A 23,092-nucleotide genomic window follows, 5' to 3' on the forward strand; every position below is an offset into this window, starting at 1 on the left:
GAAGCTACATATGGTTACTAAATCATTATTAATAATAATGATAAATAAAATTAATATACAGTAGATGTTATTTTCTAATTTATTCATTTATTATTAATCTTACTGATACTTTAGATAGATTATACTCTAGTAAATATACATTAATGTATGCTTAATATTATTGAATTGAATTTATAATTTATAATAATATAATTTTATCCAATATATTATTTGATTTTAATTTTTGTTTTAATATAATGGCAGTAAATAAACATATAATGTCTTGTTTAGTATGTGATGATAATGTAATCGGTWAGTAATAAATTACCGGTAATTATATTTTTGTTATTAAATTTTATTTATTTTTATATTTCCATAAAAGCTCGAAATTTTTCTGTACACACGTGTGAGTCTTGTAAAGCATTTTTTAGAAGAAATGCTTATAGAGTTCAGGTATTTATATAATCTATTAAATATTTAATTTAAATTTAAATGTATTGACAGAAATAATATAAAAATGTATATAATTTATATTAGGAATTTAAATGTGATTGGGAAAGAAAGTGTGTAATTAGAAAATCAACCAGGGTACATTGCATCAAATGTAGAATTGATAAATGTTTTGCTGTAGGAATGAAAAAGGTATGGTTTATAATACAATTAAAATGTAACGGTATTACCAAAAATCAACACATCTGAAACAATATATATATATATATATATAATTTTATATATAAATRTTTATTAATTAAATTCATTGATTTTCTTTTAAATCTAAACTAAAGGAATTTATAAGAAGTAACAGAGAAAATGAAATTAGAAAGAAATTGATTGAAGACAACAAACARAAACAAATTTCTGATAAATGTTCAAAAACTTTAATGATTTGCCGCAAAATCAATAAAAACAAAAATAGAGAAAATATTAGTGAAAACTATAATAATTTGTTAACAGATTGTAATAAACAAWGTAATTATGTAAATACATGTAGTGTTGAATCACTATTGTCTCCGATTATTGATGTATACAATTGGCAACAATTAGAGTTTAGACGAATTTCAGAGCTCTTAAAGTGCATACCTGTTCTCGATATGCGTGTGACTAACAAATATATAATTGTCACCAAAAAGAGTGATATCTTAAGCATCCGGAGCCGAAACGTCAACCGTTCGGTTCAAAACTTTGTCCATTTTGCTCAAAGTTTAGACAGTTTTACACACATGTGTTCAGAGGATCAGTTGGCGCTTATTAAGTATAGTTTCTGTGATGTCTTACTATTTAGAAGTCTCTCTTATTTTAATAGTGATATCGACTACTTTATAGTTTCTTTTGTAAGTAATATAATAATACTGATACTAAATAATAGTAATAATTATTGTTAACTTAAAAAAAATATATATTCAAATGATATAAATATAATTAAATTTTTAGATAAATTAAGTTATYAATATGTATAATTAAAAAATTATTAACTATTAATTCAATAATATTACTATTATTATACATTAATATACATTTATTTACAGAATGATGATTATTCTATAGTCATAAATATGGAAGAATTCGATGAAATAGAAAAATATGAATACAATAATTTTTTTATAAATTTTAAAACATTTTTTCATAAAATTGCTAACCATTGGAATAGAGATAAAGTTATTTTAGACTTAGTAAGTGTTTTATAATTTAATCAATATATTTAAAATTGTTTTATAATAAAATTATAATTTATTTAAAGATTTCAGCTGTGTTATTTTATAATCCAAATCATCCTAATTTAAAACACAGAAATTTCATCGAGTAAGTAAAATATAGAGATAAAATTATTAAATAATTAATTATATTAATTATATTAATTATAATCATTTAAAAATAGACTCGAACAACAACTTTATATATATTTATTACAAAGATATTTGCAATTTAAATATAATTATGAATTTGAATCAAAAACAAAACTTCAAGAATTAATGAATTCGTTGACTAACTTGAAGACTGTGAGCGAAATTGAGAGATCAAACAGTTTATATCATTTTCAACGATATCATAATYATTACGGACCACTCATTCATGAAATATATCAATCATAATTATATATAATATATTATTTAACTTTTTTATTTTAATTAAAAAATTATATCATTAAATGCATTTGTTATAATTAAATTAACAATCATGTGATAATGTTTACTTTAAATGATATTCAAGTTATGTCTGAAATTCAATTAGTTTACGGAATCGACGAATACAAAAAAATATTACAACTTTTATGGACATCTATTTGCTGAAAGATTATTTAATTAAAGCAATAATATTTAGTYTATTTATTCAAATTATTTCTATAAATTTTAATTGTATTTGTATTGCAATTTACGATATTAGTAATAGTATACAATATACGCTGTATATTATACAGAATTAACATCATTTATTAATAAACTTAATAAATTTTTTATTTGATAAATAAGTACCAATTAAAAATGATTGTAACCAAGGTTATTTATATAGTTTTGTGTACATTTATTTATAGAGAAACTTTGTTTACTAAAAACATTTAAATCTATGCAGTATATTAAATTATATACAAAATTAATAAATAATTTATATTTGTTAACAAATGWWTACTATTATTTGTTAAATTGTTTTATTTTTAAATTAGTTAYCAAAGTTGAAATGCAAAAATAAAGTATAAGAAATTTTAAATAACAAAATATCAATAAATTAAATATTATTTTTTTAGAAATTATGTCCCAAAAAATTATTAACAGGACGTGTGAAATATGTGGTGATATAGCTTACAGTAAATTATAATTTTATATATTTAATWWGTTTAATATAATTATTGTCTTATTTACAATTAGGTAGAAATTATGTGGCAATAACTTGTGAATCGTGTAAAGCATTTTTTAGAAGACATGCTCTCAAAGATATGGTATTTAACAAAATTTAGTTTTTATATCAAAATTTTTAAAAATTATTTTATATAATTAACTACTTTTTATTGAATTTTTCATAATTTTAAAGCCATTGAAATGTTACAATAATAGTAAATGTGTTATAACAATTAAGACACGAAAATTATGCCAAAAATGTAGACTTGAGAAATGTTATGAAAAGGGAATGAGAAAAGTTAGTTTCATTTATAAAATTTATTTATATTTACAATTATATGGGTATAATAARTATTTTTTTTTCYATAACAAATAGGAATGTATTAAAAGTATTGAGGAAAACAAAATGAGACGCGAATTAATTGAAGAAAATCGACAAAAACAACAAAAATTAATGGTTTCGATGTCATCTCAGAAGTYATATATTAGTGATTTAACCGATACTTTGAGTACAACTAATGAAACATTAGATAATATTAGTATCGATGAACTTATTGATAGTTCTGTTAATTTAAGTGATGAAGAACTTGAACATCAAATTATGGATATTGTATGTTATGATCAAAACAATATCAATCCATTAATTGCCAAAAACTGCAACACATTTGATAAAAATSATATGAAATGTATTTTTACTCCGATTTCAAAATGTTTGACCGATTATAAGGGTTTGAATGACTTAGAGACCAATCGTGTCTCTGAATTACTTAATGCAATGAATATTTTACATTCAATTAAGTATTCAAAAACAAAGTTTATAAAAGTTAAAAATTTTGAAGAGATGACTATAATAACGAGCAATAAAATAGAAAACTATATAAAAGATATCATAAGTTTTGCTAAAAGTTTGAATGGTTTTCAAAATATCTGTGCCGACGACCAATTGATACTCACTAAATATGGTGTCTTTGAAGTAATGATGTTTGAAAGTATTGATTTTTTCAAAAGTGATTCAAATAAATTTATATCACCATTTGTATGTTATTTTAATTATTTATTTAATTTTAATAAAAATACTAATTATTGTTTTATTATATTTACAAATAGGATGGAGAGCATAACATGATAGTTGATTTGAATATATTTAAAATGGAAACCATTGATTATATACAAATTTTTAAAGATTTTGTCGTTAAATTTTTCAATGAATGTAGMCAAGACTCTTTTATTAAAAATATGGTATATTTATTTTCATAGTTTTACTTATAATTATAATAAATTATATTTTTATAATATTTAATAATTACAGTTGACAGCAATTATACTTTTTAATCCAAAGCGACCAAATTTAAAGCATAGTAATAATGTTAAGTAAGTTTTTAGTTTTGCTAAAGTATTATATATTCACATAATACTAAATATTTAATCAAATTAATTTCGATAATGTCATTTAGATTAGAGCAGCAAATTTATATTTATTTATTGGAAAGATATCTATTACTAAAATATGAATCACAATTTGAATGTCAAACAAAATTGGTAAAAATAATCAACTTATTGAATGATTTCGATATTATATTGAATATACAACGTATTCATGGCTTTAAATGTTTTGGCAAATATTTGCATAATTATGGACCACTATATAGAGAATTGTCATTCAAATACTAAAAATATTGTAAAAGTTTATAGTAAAGAGAAATTTTTAAAAATTAAAAATTTCWAGAAGTTTCTAAAAATTATATAATTTATATATTTAGTAATAAAACTCTAATATTAATATTATTAAAATATTTTTAGTATTATTATTTTTATTTATGCTTAAAATTTGTTTTCAAATTTTATAAGTATTATAAATATTTTTGCTTGTTAATTATTATAAATAGATAAACATGCTAATGCTATTTTATAAATATAATTTGATAATTGTATGCTTACACACAAATAGTTCAATTAAATTTACATTAACCTTCAGTTTGATTTTTTGGACAATTATTAATCATTTTCTATATTATTGGAAATCAAATTGAAGGACAAATTTTCAAGTAATTGTTTGTTAATAACTTTTGATTTAATTCAGTTAAGTATTGAATAATACATTTTTTGTGTAACATTCAAGAGGATCTTGTGTAGAGTTGGCAAAAAAGAGAAATTTGTGGAAAGTTTCTAAAAGAAATTTCTGTCTATGGAATCCAAATTTTAATTATCACGATATTTGTTATCTTGAAACAATTCATTATAACTATAAATATTAACAAAATTTTATTATTAATATTTTAATTAATATGTAAAGTAAAAAATAATTTATTTAATTACATTAAACTAAAAATATAAATCAATTATAAATAAAAATTTACAAAAACTATAATTATAATTAGATAATTATATTAATTTTATAAATAAGAATCCCATTAGTATAGTAGTGTAGTATATATTATGTATTATTAGTACAGTATTACAATAGCTATAGATATGGTGATCCCATAGTACTGTATTTTGCTAAAGCAAAATTTCTATAGAAAATTTCTATTTACTCATCTCTAATGTTATGAGGAGATAATAAATATTATTTACTCAATTTAGTTGAATATTGAGTTTATTTTTGTTATTTTCACATTATTTTGAATCATAACTAACACTTCAGAATTAGTATCATTTAAAATTATTATCATTATTATCATATGTGTTATAAAAATAAGCAATTAACAAATATTTTTAGTTGTATTAATTGTGTTTAATATCATAATATTGTTTATAACATGTTTAATATTAATTTCTAGGATTAGTTGAAGCATTTGAAATGAATTTTTATTAACTTTTTTTAATAATTTGTTTATTAATCATATTTATAAACTAAATTATCATTTACATTAATTATTAATATCAAATAAAATGATATAACTATATCACTATATTATGTTAATTATATATTGTATTTCGATATAAACTTTCGGTATATACATTATGTTATTTATTTTATAATTTATAGCTGATAAATCTGAAACTGATATCATTTATTAATTAATAAGTATATACTATAAAATAGTACAAAAAGTGTAATTTGTATAAAATTAACAAAATAAATATGAGAAAGGTAAAATTGGATCAAAATTGTCAAATTTGTGATGACAAAGCTATTGGTATGTTATTGTTAGTTATAATTTATATGACTTTAAAATAATTTTAATAATTATCAAAAATTTATTTAAATAAAGGTCGAAATTTCAATGCCATAACTTGTGAATCGTGTAAAGCATTTTTTAGACGATATGCACTTAAAAACAAAGTATATTATTATAAATTTATTTAGTAAATGCGTTTAAATTAAAATTATGTATATTTTAATAGAAAATAATTTGTGCCTCAAATGGCAATTGCAAGATAACGGCCGACACAAGAAAATTATGTCAAAAATGCAGACTTGATAAGTGTTTTTCAGTCGGAATGAAAAAAGTTGTAATTTTTATATATATTTAGTATTTTTATCTAAATATTCTAATATTTTTTTACAGGAATTTATCCGAACTGTTGAAGAAAACGAAAACCGGCGAAAACTTATTGAAGACAATCGTATCAAAAGAAAACAAAATTCAGATCAAAGATCCGATTCATTTGACTCATCAATAAGTCCGTCAACACTAAGCTTCACAAGTGATTTAACCATAGAGTATGACTCAATCAATGAAATTATTGACAGTTCTGTCGGTTTAAGTGATGAGGAATTGGAGCAACAAATTATGGACATCGAAGACTTGGATCAAAATAGATCAGTCAATCATAAGCTATTAGATTATAATATTGTTAATAAAATGATGGCAAATAAAATTACTCCCATTTATACATCTATTGTTGATTACCAAGGATTTAATGAGTTGGAAGCTAACAGACTATCAGAGTTGACTAATGCTCTAAATATATTAAATTATCCGATATTACTATCAAATAATGTTATTAAATTGAAAAGTGTTGAACAAATGTTTAAATATTCTAAAAATAAATTCGAAGAATTTATTATAGATATGATAAGATTTACAAAAAAATTAAACGGTTTTCAAAATACCTGTCCCGATGACCAGTGGGCACTCGTCAAATACGGAGGAATGGATTTTTTCGGTATCAGAAATACACGATTCTTTGATAAGGAAACCGGAAATTTTGTACTAACATTGGTTTGTAGTTATTATTAATTTAAAAATTGTTAATTTATTATTAATTCACAGTAATTATTATAGGATGAAGAAAATACAATTATATTTGATATCGACTTATTTCAATTGAAACAATTTCTCGATTATCCTAAACTATTCAAACAAGTTCTAAATAAACTTCTAATTGAAAGTAGCCATGATCAATTTGTTATGGATCTGGTAAATTATATAAATACTATTTTTTATAATCTAAATATTAAACATTTATTATTATTAGTTAACAGCAATTATATTGTTTAATCCAAATCGACCAAAATTGGAACATAGAGTTAACATAAGGTATTGAATACCATTTTTCTATTTAAGTTAATATCGGAATTACATTAAAATAATAAATTGAGTTAATTTTCATTAAATTTATTTGTTAGATATGAGCAACAATTATATATTTATTTATTGCAACGATATTTGTATCAAAAATTCAAGTCTGATTTTGAAACCAAAAGTAAACTTCAAAACTTAATGATTATGTTAAATGACATTCAAATGATTAGTGAAATACAGCGAACATTGGCTTTGTCTGAATTTAGACATTATTTACAAGACTACGGACCACTTGCTAAAGAAATTTATGGATTATCTTCTTAATTGTTATTTTTAAAATTTAATTTAACATTTATAAATTCATTGTATTATTTTAATTATATAATTAAAAATTATTTTACAAATATTTTCATTAGTTATTAAGATATTATAATTTTAAAAATAAAAAGATATAGTATTGTATATACAATTACAATACAGTTGCAGTTATTATACAATTGTATTAACTAAAAAACTGCAATCAATATCTTTTAATTAATATATTATAAATGTTAGTCATTTTGTTGAAATATTTCTAAAACAAGCGGCGGAAGAGTTATCGGAATAAATTGAAAATTTATTTTGACTTTTTTATTAAGAATTTTGAGATCAATTAAATGATTTAATAATCGATTAATTTTGTTTTCAGCTAAAAATTGTGAATTATATTTGTTTTGTAAATACCGTTGCAATAAATATATGTAAATATTTCTTTGATGTCTATGAATGAGAAATAGCATTAATTAATATATTAATCAATTTATAAATATAATAAACTAATGAAATCATTCATTACATACTTAATAAAATGTTTTTGTAAAAGATTTGGTAACTCAGCATTAAACAGTGTTATGACAGTCAACTATAGATTATAAAAAAAATTATGTAAAATAATATTTTGCAAATTAAGTGCTTTTAAATTCAAACCAAATCAATAATTATTTGATCAAAATCCCAGTCGACACTCATATTTTGAATAAATCTTTTGTGATTAATATAATGATGGTCTACAATGGGAAGCATTTCAATATTTTTTATTAAGTCAAGACTTATAAGATTTAGTTTATTGTTATCGTTTGTCTGAAAAAATAACAAATAAATAATTAAATTTATTGCAGAAATCAAATGAAAAATATTTATAATTACATCTTCAATAGTCCAATAATTTTCTTTAAAATTAAAGCGACAAATATTTCTTAAATTAATAATTTCCACTGATGTGTGTTTTAATAAAATTAATTGATCATGCTCATTAATAGACTTAAATTCAGGCAAACATTTAAACATATTTACCAAACATTTTGTTTGCATTTCAATAAATGGCATCATTGTATGAAACATTTCAAATATATTTGACACCAAATTTATATTATTTTTGGATTTAAAATTTGGTATTTTAAGATATTTTAAAGCATTAAAGATTTCAAAAAATTTGTATTTCTCTAAATCATTAAAACTGTTACAATCGCTGTAATCAATTTGTTTAACAATAGGAGACACAATATTTGTTATGTTATTTGATATGACTGTTTCATTACTATAGTTGGTGTTGTCTTGTAAAACAACGATTGTATCAATATTTATATCATTGAAATTTAAAACTTCATTTAGTTGTGAGATATCACATAAATTTGATTTTAATTCCGATGAATATTGTGTCGGATGAGTCAAACATTGTTTTTTCCGTTTGTTTGATTCAATCAAACATTTTCTGTATTGTTTTTGTTGTGGTGAATAAATCAGTGACTAAATTAATTTTTTCAAAAATATAATTATTTAAATATTAGTTCAATAAGAAAATTATTTTAAATAAATACAGTTTTCATTCCCACTGCCAAACATTTTGCTAGTCGACAACTTTTGCATAAATTGCGATTTTTCATATCAATTATACAATTGTTACCCAAATAACATTTAAGTCGAGTCTAAATTATTATTATTTTATTATTATTACATATTTTAAAGTATAATATTTAAATTATTTTTAAGTAAATTAATTAACCTTTTTTAATGCATGTCTCCTAAAGAATAGTTTGCATGATTCACACGATAGGACATCAAAATGATAGCCTAAAATTAGTTTTAATAAATACTATTAAAAAATATATATAATTGTTTTCAAAACTAACCTTTTGATTTATCTCCACATATTAAACATAAATTATTTGTATAAAAATTGATTTCCGACATAATTAATAAATCGACATATTAWATATTGGTTGGTATATTGAAAATTAAGATACAGTATATACCGGTACAGTACAGTACAATATTGAACAAATAAATATAAAACAATGAACTCAACATATATTAATAGTAAAGTGATTTTTAGCCATTATTTTTATCAACATATTGACAGAGAGATAAAAATATTGATTTAACATCAATGTAATAATTAAGTATAAATTTATGTATTAATAGATAAAGTTAATATATAACGTGATATTAATATTACAGTGTATATACTTATACTTAAAGTTTACCTTTACTATCAAAAACTCATTTTAGTAATTGTTCACTAGTAATGATTTACTAGGTATTAAATAATTATTATTGCCATCAAACAACAATTGACCTTGGTAAAAACAAGTTGTTTAATACAGTATATTGAGTTAATAGTCAAGTTATGAATCAATAATTTATGTGTTTTTTAAACTACAGTATAAGGATATTGATATTATTCATGTATAAGAAATAACAGTGTATTGTGTATACACTGTATACTATATTTTAATAGTGTATATTCAATGTGTGTTAAATCAATGTTATGCATTGCATCATAAAATAGTAAAATTATTATTTTGATTATCAAAATGCTGGACAAAATTTGTACCGTTTGTGGTGACAACAAAAAGATTGGTTTAATAACTCATTTTTATAATTTAGTTATTTTTTAAAATAATTATATTAACTAACATTTAATTTTTTGCAATTAAAGGTCGAAATTTTACAGTTATTACGTGTGAATCGTGTAAAAAATTTTTCAAACGGTCGGCTATTAGAGAACAAGTAATTGATATAACAATTAAATAATTTTATTTAAGATTTTTAAATTAATTATATTTATATAATTTATATAATTTATTAGTTACTGTTTTGCAAATATGCAAATGACAAATGTATAATCACTGTTAATAATAGAAAATGTCAAAAGTGTAGACTTGATAAATGTTTGGCACTGGGAATGAAAAAAGTAATAAAAATATTTGTTATATTCATTAATTAAATAATTATTATATTATTTTTTAAAACAGGAGTTCATACAGAAATTCAGTCGAAATAAAAAACATGAAAATGTAATGAAATATTCTGATGAAGTAAATAATATAACATTTAAATCAACAAATAATGGCAACAATTGTGATACAGAATTTGAGGAATTAATGCAAAATTTATTGCATTTTAACGATGATATTGTAGAGCAACAGATCATTGAAATTGATAATTATGTGTCTAATGATAAAATCAATCAATTATCCACTAAAGAGGTTAATAAACAACAAAATGTATCATTATTTGAGTCGATTCCCGATTACGGGCCGTGGAGTCAACTCGAGTACAAACGATTAGCGGAGTTGTTCACAGCTATGAATCTATTTGTTGATTATCCTATTGGCAAACAAACATTGTTTGTTAAGGACAGGGATGAAATGATACGCAAAACTACTTTGGGTACCGATAAATATATTGTAGAAGTTATCAAATTTACTAAACGTTTGTCAAGTTTTATAAATATTTGTCCAAACGATCAATTGTTTCTTATTAAGTATAATTGCTTTGATATAATGTTTATATTTTTATTGAAGTCCTATAATCACAATCAGAAAATCTTCTATTTCAATGTAGTATGTATTATACAATATAATATTTTATACACATTTTTAGAAAAAAATTAATCAATTTTAATTAAATAATACATTATAGGATAATGACATGTCTATTGTCTGTTCATTGGAAATAATAAAAGATCAAAAGAGAGATGTTTTTAATTTATTTAATAATTTATTGCAACAATTTTCACTTGAATGGGACAATGATAGTGTCATATTAAATTTGGTATATTTTCATATAATTTATACATTTATTAATTAAACAGTTATTGAATTTATATATTTTTTAGATAATGACAATATTGCTTTTTAATCCAAAGCATCTAAATTTGGAGCACAAAAATAATGTAAAGTAAGTATTACTAATAAAACTATTAAATATATAAAATTATAATACAATACAATATAATAATTAGTATTATTTTATAGATTCGAACAAAAAATTTACATTTATTTATTACAAAAATATCTTCAATTAAAATATTCTTCAAAAAGTGAAATTAAATTAAGAAAAATTCTTAATATATTAAATGATTTGTCAAATATAAGTCAATTACACCGTTTGAATGAAATCGAGGAATACAATAAATATATGCCATATTATGGACCATTACTTAAGGAAATCTATGATATAGAATAATACTGTTTATTAATTTTATTATTATTATTATAGTATATATATTATAAAATAAAATAAATATCATTTACTTAATAAATCATAAATAGTGTTTTGTATGTTTACATTGATATCAAAGTGATGTAATTGATGAAATTCAGCTATTAATATGTAAACTTTATATACAGTATATATAAATTTATATACATASATATTTTTTAGTTATAAAGTAGTTATCTGTACTTCAATGTCAACTCAATTATCACTATTATTAAAATCGACATAAATTTTGTGTCTTTCATTTTGTGTTTAAACTATTCATTTAAATAATAGTTTCACATTAATATAAATTCATAAATACTTTAATAATGTCGGTGTAAATAAATTGTATTTAATATATGATTTCATAAATTTTAAGATATCTAAAAATGTATAACATTATATAAATATAACAAATATTGATAAGTATTGAGAATAAAAATATTAAAAACATTATCATAAATTTTATTTCTTGTATTTTGATAATTATTATTAATAAAATAAAATGAACGGTAAAATTAAGAGAAAATGTAAAGTTTGTGATGAAATCAAAACAATTGGTATAAATTTTATTCTGCTTTTTACTATTTTTTTAAATATTATTTTATTTTAATATATAATTTATTTAAAATTTGAACCAAAGGTCGCAACTTTTGTGCCGTCACTTGTGAGTCGTGTAAAGCATTTTTCCGACGGACAGCGTTCAGAGAAACAGTAATTATTTATTAATTATAATTTCATTGTTAGTTACATTGATTTTATCATCAATTTAGGCATTAATATGTGCTTCAAATGGCAAATGTGTGATCACTGTTAACACAAGAAATCTGTGCCGAAAATGTAGACTTAATAAATGTTTTGCAATCGGAATGAAAAAAGTCTGTAATTTTCTTTCTTTTTTTAACTTAATATACTAATTAAAATGTTAAATAATTTAACTAAATTAGGAACTAATAGTAAGCCAAACACAAAAAACAAAATCAAAAAAGTTTGTTGAAACTCATATTAAACAAAAACCACACAAATTATATACAACTTATGAAAACAATTTGATAAATGATTCATCAAATGAGACCATATTTTTAATTATAGCAACAATAATGAAACTATCGATGATTTACTTAATTATAAAATACAAGACAACAATTGTAGCAAACAATTTGAAAATATTATATCAAATGGTAAAAGCCTTTCATTTAAAAGTGTTTTGAATAGTGTTTGGACTGAAAAATCAAACGATTTGCCAATTATTTCATTATATAAACCAATAGCCGATTATAAGTGTTGGCAGGAATTGGAAATATTTCGTATAAAAGAGTTATTAATGGCTTCGAAATACTTCGATAATCCTATAAATTGCGGTAAACTAACAGTTCGTATCAATAAAAAAGATGATATGATTCGATGGACTGCAGTAGAGAGCGATAAACATATTGAAAGAGCCGTTAAATTTACTAAATGTCTCAATGGTTTCCGGACTATCTGTGCTAATGACCAGTTAGTACTCATTAAGTTTGGTTGTCTGGATGTCTTGTTTATGCAATTTTTTAAATCATATGACATTAACGAGCGATCATTTCTAGTATACGTTAAGGTATTTATTATACAAACATTTACTGTATTTATGTTTTATTATTTTCGTATAATTTTATATAAAGAATTTTTTAGTTTATATTTCTAACAAAAGTGTTTATTATAGGAAAATGATACAAATGTTTACTTAGATATTGACTCATTTAAATATGAACAACGAAACTATTATTATATATTTGAAAACCTTTTAAATAATTGCATTAAATTAATTGGTAACGATATTATCATCACTGAACTGGTAATATAAAATTGTATATAAAATAAAAATATTATAAATGCAAAACAACACTAAAATGTAAAATAATTTATATATTTTTTAATAGTTAACAGCAATATTATTATATAATCCTAACCGTTTATTTTTGACTCATAAAAGTAATGTAAAGTAAGTTAATTATATGATAATATTAGATAATAGATAATTATATTATATTGAATATAATTTTGYTTTTAATAGACTCGAACAACAATTATATATTTATTTATTACAACGATATCTACTATTGAAATATCGATCACAGTATGAATCAGAAATAAAATTTAAAAATTTACTAAATTTAATGATTGATGTAATGTTTATTAATAATATGACAAAACTAATTGATATCGAAGAATATCCCAAATATAAAGCATATTATGGACCACTGCTTAAAGAAATTTACAATTTATCAGATAATTGATTATTATTTTTATACTAATATTTTATTTACCATAAAATTGTAAAATAAAATTTTAAATAAAATCAACAACAAATGTTAAATAAATTAAAATAATTACAAATTAAAATTAATCTTAAATATCAATATTATCACATTATATTTAAATTTTAAAATAAAGTGTTGGACTGATCATCCAATTTGTCAGATCTCAATCCCATCAAAAATCTATGGCGATTGATGAGGGATGACCTCAAAAAGGGAATTAAATGACAAAAATCCAAGAAATATGGTATAAATTGATCAAAAAAATACATGGAGTCAATAATCGGGAATATAAAACACGATTAGAAAAGTGTATTTTGGATATGAAGGTCGTATTAACGATTAAATTTGATTTATTTATGCTTACTATTTATATACTTTAATTTATGTTAATTATGTTTTTTTAGTTTAAATATTTAACTAAATTTATATTTAATTGAATAAAATTAATTGTTAATTTTCAGTTTTATTGAAATTTAGTTTATACGTACTTCATATTCAGTAATACTGTACTAATATTATTTACTATTAAATATATAATATAACCAGTTGAGAATGCTAAAAAGCATTTCCATACAAACTCCTAATCCGAATTAAAAATTAAATTAAAATTAAATTACTCAGTATGACAAAATAAGTTCAACTATAGTCATGAGGGGTCATTTTTCAAAAAAAACCTGATCTATTATACCTTATTTTTGATGCTTAATCCAAATCTGAAGTCAAAATTTAAAAATTCAATAAAATGCGGACGGAAAGACCGAAATATAGAATTCAGACACGTACTCCTTTCAGAAGTTCGTGAAAACTGCAAAAATAAAACATGTACTGTATTTTAGATAACACTGTATGTATGAACAATATATTAATATTATAGATACAGTGCCATATTTTTTATAAATTATTATTTCATAGTAATGTATATATAATACAGTATTAAAATACATTATTTCAAACATAATATTTATGTTAATAATATATAATATCAAATTAAATAATTTTTACTAACAATTAGTTTTATTTATTATTTAAAATATTGTGTCGATTATAGGGAAGTTTTAAAAATTGATATAATTATGTTGTAATTAGTTTGAAACTAGTTATTTGCACCTAACACATTTTTAGTATACATAATTACGACTACAATATATTTACACATAATTATAATAAATTTGAAATATCTGTTAATATACTTATGAATTGAATCGTAATTTAGTTAATAAAGAGATTTAATAAATAAAAAATATTTTTATAAAATGAATATTAAAAAGGAGTACAAAAAATGTCAAATATGTGGTGATAGAGCCAGTGGTAAGTGTTTTGAATTAATTTTAATAAATAATAATTTGATAAATAAATATAAGAGATATTTAATGAGAAATTATTTTCACTTTTAGGTCGAAATTTTGGCGGAATTTCATGTGAATCGTGTAAATCATTCTTCAGGAGAACTGCACTGAAAACAAAAGTATTTTTTTAWTGTTAGAAATTATATAAACTTTAAATTTTGAATTTATTTTATAAACTCTAATAATAGTCACCAAAATGTCATTTCAACAAAAATTGTAACATAAGTCCAAACGGCAAGAAATGCCAAAAGTGTCGATTAGAAAAATGTTATAAATCAGGAATGAAAAAAGTATAAATTTATTATTATTATTATTATTATATTCAATCAATTAATTAATATTAATAATATCTATGGATTAATGTGTTTATTGACAAATCAGGAATTTATACGAACAGATAACACGAGAAGACAACAACAACAAGAGATTTGTTATGAAAATCAAGAAAAAAGTCTACAAATCGGTGATCACATCAAAGCCGATGTTATAGAGAGTAGAGATTCGGTGATTGAATCAATACTTACTGATAAAAACGATTTATTTTCAAAGATATTTGACATTAATATTAGTGTTGATGCACTCAATGCACAGATTTTGGATATTGAAAATTGTTTGACTGACAGCGATATTGATACCAATAGTGATGTCAACTTATCTATCGATATAATTGAACATTCATTACAAATGCAATTATCAAAAATGCCAGCAATTCATAGGATTGTTGACTATAAAGAGTTCAATGAAATAGAGACGACACGTCTACTGGAGTTATTCAATGCAACCAATGTTTTTCTTGTCCGATCAGTTCCACCAATTAGTGGTGAAATCACGGATTTAAATCAAATACTCARACTTATGAACGCCGAGTGGTTTAGTCGTGAAGTCAACAGAATTACTAGTTTTACTAAACAACTGAGTCTTAGTGATAATTTGTATAGCGATGACAAACTGACCATGATCAAATATGCTTTCAATGAAATACGATTATTAAGATCAATATTTGATTACGATTATAACATTGAAGCATGGACATTTTCTCAAGTTTGTTAATTGTTATTATAAAATATTAATAATTATAATAATGTGTTTATTTTTATAGAATCAAAATTCATTATCTGTGAAAATTAAATTGYTTAAAATTTTTGGTGATTATTATAACAAAATTAAAGTATTTATGACAAACATAGCGCATGAATGGGACCGCGACAATATCATATTAGATCTGGTATTTGAAATTAATAATCAAAATGTTTTTTATTTATTATATAAGGTTTTATATCTATTCATTTTGTTACAAAATTAACATAAATTATAAGTATAACAGTAGTTGTAATTCAAATTATTTTTATTTAATGAGATATTTTTTAATTTATATCAATAGTTGACAGCAATAGCATTGTTTAATCCTAATCGACCCAACCTTATCTGTAAAGAGAATGTTAGGTAAATAAACATTAAAATTGCATTTTTAATATATTAATATAATTTAAATTTTTATATTTAATAGATTACAACAATATATATACATGTATTTATTGCAACGATATCTTCTATTGAAATATCGCTCGCAATTGGAATCACAAAATAAATTCACAAAATTAATGAATTCAATCATTGATTTGCAATTAGTCGGAGAAGTGAACAGAAAGTTTAAAAAAAGTAATAATTATATCGATATAATTAAAATCAATTCAGATATAAATTACTCGGAAATATCTTCAGAAATTATACAAAAAGCTCTTCAATAAAATTAATAAAGGCTTACTAATGTTATATAATATCAATCAATTTCTTAAGTTTAGGCACAATTGATATTAAATAGACATACAGTGATGATAATCATAATATATTTGTAAATTGTTTGATATGTTACATAAAAATCAAATATTGAAAAACTATATCCAAACTTTCTATATTTTATATTTTCATAAAATAGTCAAAATTTATTCATCTACATTATATTAAATTGAATATTAAAAATATAATCTAAAATTTGGTGACTATATTGAGTTAATGACCATAAATAAGATAAACTTAATTAATACAAGAATTGCTTATAAATAAAAATACTTTGTAATATGTTTTCTAAGTAAAAATACAATTATGTACTAAAGTGTTATTTTTATTTAATTTACACTGATAACATTTTAACAACATTTTAACAATTTAATGATAACATTAATTACTTATTAAATGCTACGGTATCCAAGTATGTTAATGTATTTATCTATTAATATAATTTTATAAGTTTGTATTATAGCACTAATAATCTAGAGTTGAGATTCTAGGCATCAAATTATTGTATTTTACATTAATATTGTAATACAAAACAATAATAACATTTTTCTTAAATTTATTTACCTAAGAATATTATGTATTGTTATACTGGATATTGTAAAACTATAAATATGTTAAAAATATTTATTTAAAATAAATTATATTGATTTATATTTCATTTATATTGTGTTTATTTAATTAATATGATTATACAAATTTTGGAAACTTTAAACCCCTAATAGTTAACACCACAGCAGTGCACTGAATAACACCGCTGTATAAACAAATTGAAACTATAGTTATCTATTAAACACAGTATAAATTATATATATATATATATTATTTATTATTTAATGATATTATCATTATCATTATCATTACTAATTACTTATATTTATTTATATGCTGTGTGTGTGTGTGTGTGTGTGTGTGTGTGTGTGTGTGTGTGTGTGTTACTCGCGTTATCGCAATTGTATATTAACTAAAATGAAAGTCATTTTTATAAGTAATTAATTAATTTATTGTACTGAAAAAAACTATTTTATTTGTATTAAACTCGTATATGTATGACAGTGTATCTGCAGTTTTGTGTACAAATAAAATACTAAAATATATATTTGAATTACTGTACAAACTGTATCACAATTAAGTGACAAAAGTTATGCCTCAAAGTAATGTCTTGAATACGGGTCCCAAACGTCAGCTGACGAAAGAAAGGGCTAAACAATGTCTCATTTGTGGAGATAAAGCTTATGGTATTTAAATTATATTATTTTCAAAATAACTATTTTTATAAAACTAATTGTATAACATATCATCAAACGTTGTTTTATATATTAAAATATAATTTTATATTTTAACAATAATTGTCATAATATTTTGATTATGAATTTAGTGTTCAATTTTGGTGTAATAACGTGTCAATCGTGTAAAGCGTTCTTCAGAAGAAATGCACTTAAAAATAAGGTATAAAACAATTTGGATTTTTTATAATTATTTATAAAATAATATCCATATATTATAATATAATACAGAACTTCATTTGTGCCTTTGATAACAACTGTAACATTGATGTCATTACCAGAAGATTTTGTCAGAAGTGTCGGTTAGACAAGTGTTTCAATGTCGGCATGAAAAAGGTCTCATTAAATGTTTCATAAATAAAATTAAGATTCAAAATGTAAATAGTTTGCTAAAAATTTTAATTATATTATTTATAGGATTGGATTCTTAATGAAGATGAGTTAACAAAAATGCGGACAAAAATATTAGAAAATAAGATTAAAAAACGAAACAAAGATTTATACAAACGTTTAATGGTTTCAAAAACAGAAGATATAACCGATGATGAAGACGAAGGATGTCATACGAGTAGCGATTGTTCAGCCATTAGTGAATCAACAAGTGATTCATACGATTCAGGCAAATGTAAGTCCATATCAAGTGGCGATAGCAGTGCAGGTGATGTGACAACAGATATGGTTACTGTAAAGTCTGATGAAAATGTGGTTATGAGTAATGTTTTGGACAAAACATATGACATCACATGTCTTGATATCTATAAGAAGAATAGTCACCAGAAATCGCGAGAATTTCATGAATCAGTCATTGCAATCACAAAACATGTGCAGACATTGCATTTAAACCTCAATGAGAATGAATGCAATAAATTGCTTCAATTGTTTTATGCCATTAACTATATCCGTGAACCCAATCTGTCTGAACTTCAACCAGTGATTACCAATTCGCTTAATTTTAAGGCTGCGATGGCCGTCAAGTTGGACAAAGAAATCCGTAATTTTATAACAGTTGCTCAAAAAGTACCTGAGTTTGACTCCCTGTGCGAGAATGACCGCATAGCTCTTGTAAAGTATGGGTCGGTTGAGGTATTATGTATGAGAATGATTCAGTTCTACAACAATGAGGACCAATGTTGGACTATTATGATTGTAGGACATACCTATTTTGTTGCATTATTTTCAATTGAAGTTATTTTAATAACCCTAGTATTCAATATTGAAAATATAGGATAAAAACAATTGGATTTTATCAAAGATCGATCAGTTCAAGAATGCCGGAGTGAAGGCTGTCTTTCGCAGCTGTTTCTCGAAGATTGCCGATGAATGGGACTCCGACTCCATTATTCTTGACTTAGTATTCATTTTTTTTAAATATATGAATTCATTTTTTGATATTTTCTATATATTTTTTTATATATAGCTAACAGTTATAGTATTGTTTGATCCAAATCGACCCAATATTATTCACAGAGAAGTCATTAAGTAAGTCAATACTTTACAATATTTGTTAATAACAGCTATTTTATTGATGATATTTTAGTAATAAACATTGAAATGTTATTGCTTTTAATTTTATTTCATAATTGTATACATTATATTATAGACTACATCAAAACATATACATGTATTTACTTCAACGTTATCTATTAATGAAATATCGGTCGGAATATAAATCAAAAATAAAATTTTTAAACTTAATGAATACTTTAAGCGAAATTAATATATTGGGAGAAATATTTATGAAAAGATGTTTTGTGAGAAAAGCCAATTTGGGTCCATTTCTTAAAGAAATTCTTGATATACACACTTAAAGGATAAATATATCACTATATGACTATATGAATGACCAAATTTATATATTTATATTTTATGTCATAAGATATATATCGTATTATATAATATATTGTAAACTAATTGCTTAATGATTAAACATTTTTCAAAAGTGGAATTTTTAACTTTTTTGTAAAAACAAAATTAATAGTATAAATAAAATACTGTATATTTATAATTGTTTTGCATGTTATTTTAATTATTTTATTATAGTTAAAGTTTTTATTAAATTGTATTATAGTTAATTACAATGTTTACCATTACTATTAATATTAATTTGTAACACATTTAACATGAAGGTTTTATTTATACATTAATAATATTTATTTTAATTATAATGAGCTTACAAGCAACATAAATTACTATTTGAATTAAACAGGTGCAATAATTGTTACAATTTTAATCTTATTTTCTTAAATAAACACTTAAAATAATAATAATTTTTATTGATTAAAATTGTGTACAATTTTATTATAGAATCATAAAATTATTAAAATGAAAGTTATAGTCAGAAAATTATTAAGTTGTTTAATATATATATATATATATTATTAACATATTGCTATTATTTTATATGGATTTGTACAGTTAATTAAAAAATTTTAAAATATGCTAAATGTATTTTTATTATATTATTAGTTTTATTTAATAAATTTATAAAATTATATAAAATAGAATCTGATAAAAATACATAAATAGATTGAATATTAATTTTATTTTATAATATTGTTTTGACAGCTACTTTAATAAAAATATTAATCTAATTTTATATTTATATAAAGAAGTTTGCTTTTTAATTATTAATAATTTAATAAATATAATTTATATACAATAAATATATAAAATTGATATAATTGTTTTAATAATATTATTATCATAATTTAAATAAAAATTTTGATAAAGCATATTGAATTTATTGAATGTGTAAAATAATAATATTTTTGTAATAATAATAATAATATCTATATTTTTTAAATTGCGGTAACTGAAAAAATATTTTTACAAATTTAATATTAGTTAACATAAATAATTTTTGTAAATTAAAACTAAAATTAAAACTAGTTTTAAATTCAAATATGACTTGCTAAATTTTATATAGTTTATTTGTTTTTTTTAAACACAATTTGAATATTTTAGTTATAAATACACATTTAAATTTCCTAAAATACATTCCTATTATTTAATTTTTAATAATGTATTTAATTTACTGTATTTTATATAAATATATAAATTTATTGAATTTTGAGTAGTGCATGTAGTGTTGGCAAAAAAGAGAAATTTATAAAAATAATAGAGAAATTTCTAGAAAGTTTCCAAAAGAAATTTCTATCTATTGGATCCCCATGTTAATTTTGTTATTTCAATATTTTTTATCTTGTAACATTCTTATTACAAGTAATAATTAAATATTATTATTAGTATTTTAATTATAAATTAAAGTAAAAATTAATTTATTTAATTATATTTAACTATAATATAATAAAATGATGAATAAAATTTTACAAAACTGATTATTATTAGATAATTATACTTATTTATATAGGTATCCCATTTGTATAATATTATGTCTCATTAATATATTTATAGTATTTCCAATAACTAAAGATATGGGGATCCCATAATATAACAATAAAGTTAAATTTCTATAGAAATTTATTCATGAGAAATTTTCTAGAAACTTTCTCACGGAAATTTATTAGAAACTTTCTATTTGCCCATCTCTAAGTGCATGATGTTTTTACTATTTATTAAGTGCAAATTATTATGCATTTATATTAAAAACATATTTATGTCATATATTTAATTGTATATCAACATAATATGTAATATCCTTGATAATTTTTAATCATTATTATTTTTTATTACGCAAACGCATGAACTGTAATAAATGTTGAACAGTGATACAGATTGTCTAACTATATATTAATATTCTGGTTTATAATAGAAATAAATATTAGCAAACTGTGTATATATTTTGTTTATTTTGGTTAAAATTTTTATTAAATATATAATAATAATAATTTATATGTTATATAATAAGTAAAAATTATACATTTGGTTGATTCATATCAAGTGTATCAAGAGAAATGTGTTTTTGTGAAATATATATTATTTTATTCAAATAACAATATTTATTAGAAATATTGTTTGTTATTATAAGTGAATTTTAATTTTTACTATTTTGATTGATTTAAAAAAATTAATTTTTTAAAATTATGTTATAGTAAAATCTATATAATTTTTAAATATTACTTTACCGATACTACATGTGATATTGAATTATGTGTTAGTTATTGATGTTTCAATTTATTCACTGAATTTATATAATACTATTGCATACTTTATTTCTAATAGTGTATCAAATTTAAATCTAAATGGGAATCTTTATTTAACAAATATTTTATAAATTTACATTAATATATAATAATTACGTTTAATAATAAAACGTTATATAGAAGAAATTTTCCTGAAACTTATTGATTTCAAATTACTCAAACACTTTGTTTATACTGTATATCAATTATTATAACATAAATTTAATAATATATATTTATTGATGTATAAAATTGTGTTATATTAATTGGTGATTGGTATAGCAATTTTATTGATTTATATCAATATATAGTTGATATTATTTTTGAACAATATTTTATTAAAACATAGATTAATAATGTATGTCTACTGTTATCATCCAATGTATTAAATAATATACATATAATAATTCTTATAAACACT

General features: G+C 21.3%; 6 protein-coding genes across 6 annotated transcripts; all 6 read left to right on the top strand.

Annotated features, from left to right (window-relative positions):
- The first annotated feature begins 244 nt into the window (after positions 1 to 244).
- Positions 245 to 1,783, top strand: LOC128966367 (thyroid hormone receptor beta-like). Its single transcript, XM_054313216.1, has 5 exons — positions 245 to 291; positions 362 to 432; positions 517 to 621; positions 765 to 1,231; positions 1,768 to 1,783. The coding sequence occupies exons 1-5, from the start codon at positions 258 to 260 to the stop codon at positions 1,781 to 1,783; spliced, it is 693 nt and encodes a 230-aa protein (XP_054169191.1). The 5' UTR covers positions 245 to 257.
- A 941-nt stretch (positions 1,784 to 2,724) lies between these two features.
- On the top strand, positions 2,725 to 4,481 carry LOC128966368 (nuclear hormone receptor HR96-like). Its single transcript, XM_054313217.1, has 7 exons — positions 2,725 to 2,779; positions 2,841 to 2,911; positions 3,004 to 3,108; positions 3,187 to 3,846; positions 3,918 to 4,049; positions 4,120 to 4,181; positions 4,265 to 4,481. The coding sequence occupies exons 1-7, from the start codon at positions 2,725 to 2,727 to the stop codon at positions 4,479 to 4,481; spliced, it is 1,302 nt and encodes a 433-aa protein (XP_054169192.1).
- A 1,414-nt stretch (positions 4,482 to 5,895) lies between these two features.
- On the top strand, positions 5,896 to 7,606 carry LOC128966369 (nuclear hormone receptor HR96-like). Its single transcript, XM_054313218.1, has 7 exons — positions 5,896 to 5,950; positions 6,026 to 6,096; positions 6,159 to 6,263; positions 6,323 to 6,979; positions 7,043 to 7,177; positions 7,236 to 7,297; positions 7,387 to 7,606. Exons 1-7 carry the CDS (start codon positions 5,896 to 5,898, stop codon positions 7,604 to 7,606), a joined length of 1,305 nt encoding a protein of 434 aa, XP_054169193.1.
- Positions 7,607 to 10,073: 2,467 nt separating this feature from the next.
- On the top strand, positions 10,074 to 12,907 carry LOC128966370 (nuclear hormone receptor family member nhr-48-like). Its single transcript, XM_054313219.1, has 7 exons — positions 10,074 to 10,180; positions 10,260 to 10,330; positions 10,410 to 10,514; positions 10,576 to 11,035; positions 12,450 to 12,520; positions 12,580 to 12,684; positions 12,899 to 12,907. Exons 1-7 carry the CDS (start codon positions 10,135 to 10,137, stop codon positions 12,905 to 12,907), a joined length of 867 nt encoding a protein of 288 aa, XP_054169194.1. The 5' UTR covers positions 10,074 to 10,134.
- A 2,002-nt stretch (positions 12,908 to 14,909) lies between these two features.
- On the top strand, positions 14,910 to 17,737 carry LOC128966371 (vitamin D3 receptor-like). The gene is made up of 9 exons (XM_054313220.1): positions 14,910 to 14,947; positions 15,372 to 15,411; positions 15,498 to 15,568; positions 15,638 to 15,739; positions 15,831 to 16,490; positions 16,549 to 16,674; positions 16,831 to 16,892; positions 16,957 to 17,097; positions 17,710 to 17,737. The coding sequence occupies exons 1-9, from the start codon at positions 14,924 to 14,926 to the stop codon at positions 17,735 to 17,737; spliced, it is 1,254 nt and encodes a 417-aa protein (XP_054169195.1). The 5' UTR covers positions 14,910 to 14,923.
- A 528-nt stretch (positions 17,738 to 18,265) lies between these two features.
- LOC128966372 (nuclear hormone receptor HR96-like) lies at positions 18,266 to 20,337 on the top strand. Its single transcript, XM_054313221.1, has 7 exons — positions 18,266 to 18,481; positions 18,622 to 18,692; positions 18,761 to 18,865; positions 18,947 to 19,675; positions 19,755 to 19,880; positions 19,947 to 20,008; positions 20,130 to 20,337. Exons 1-7 carry the CDS (start codon positions 18,388 to 18,390, stop codon positions 20,335 to 20,337), a joined length of 1,395 nt encoding a protein of 464 aa, XP_054169196.1. The 5' UTR covers positions 18,266 to 18,387.
- The last annotated feature ends 2,755 nt before the right edge of the window (positions 20,338 to 23,092 follow it).

This window comes from Oppia nitens, unplaced genomic scaffold (assembly GCF_028296485.1).
Source record: "Oppia nitens isolate AA-2021 unplaced genomic scaffold, nextdenovo-longstitch-racon4-pilon3 scaffold1_pilon_pilon_pilon, whole genome shotgun sequence".
Lineage (NCBI taxonomy): Eukaryota > Metazoa > Arthropoda > Arachnida > Sarcoptiformes > Oppiidae > Oppia > Oppia nitens.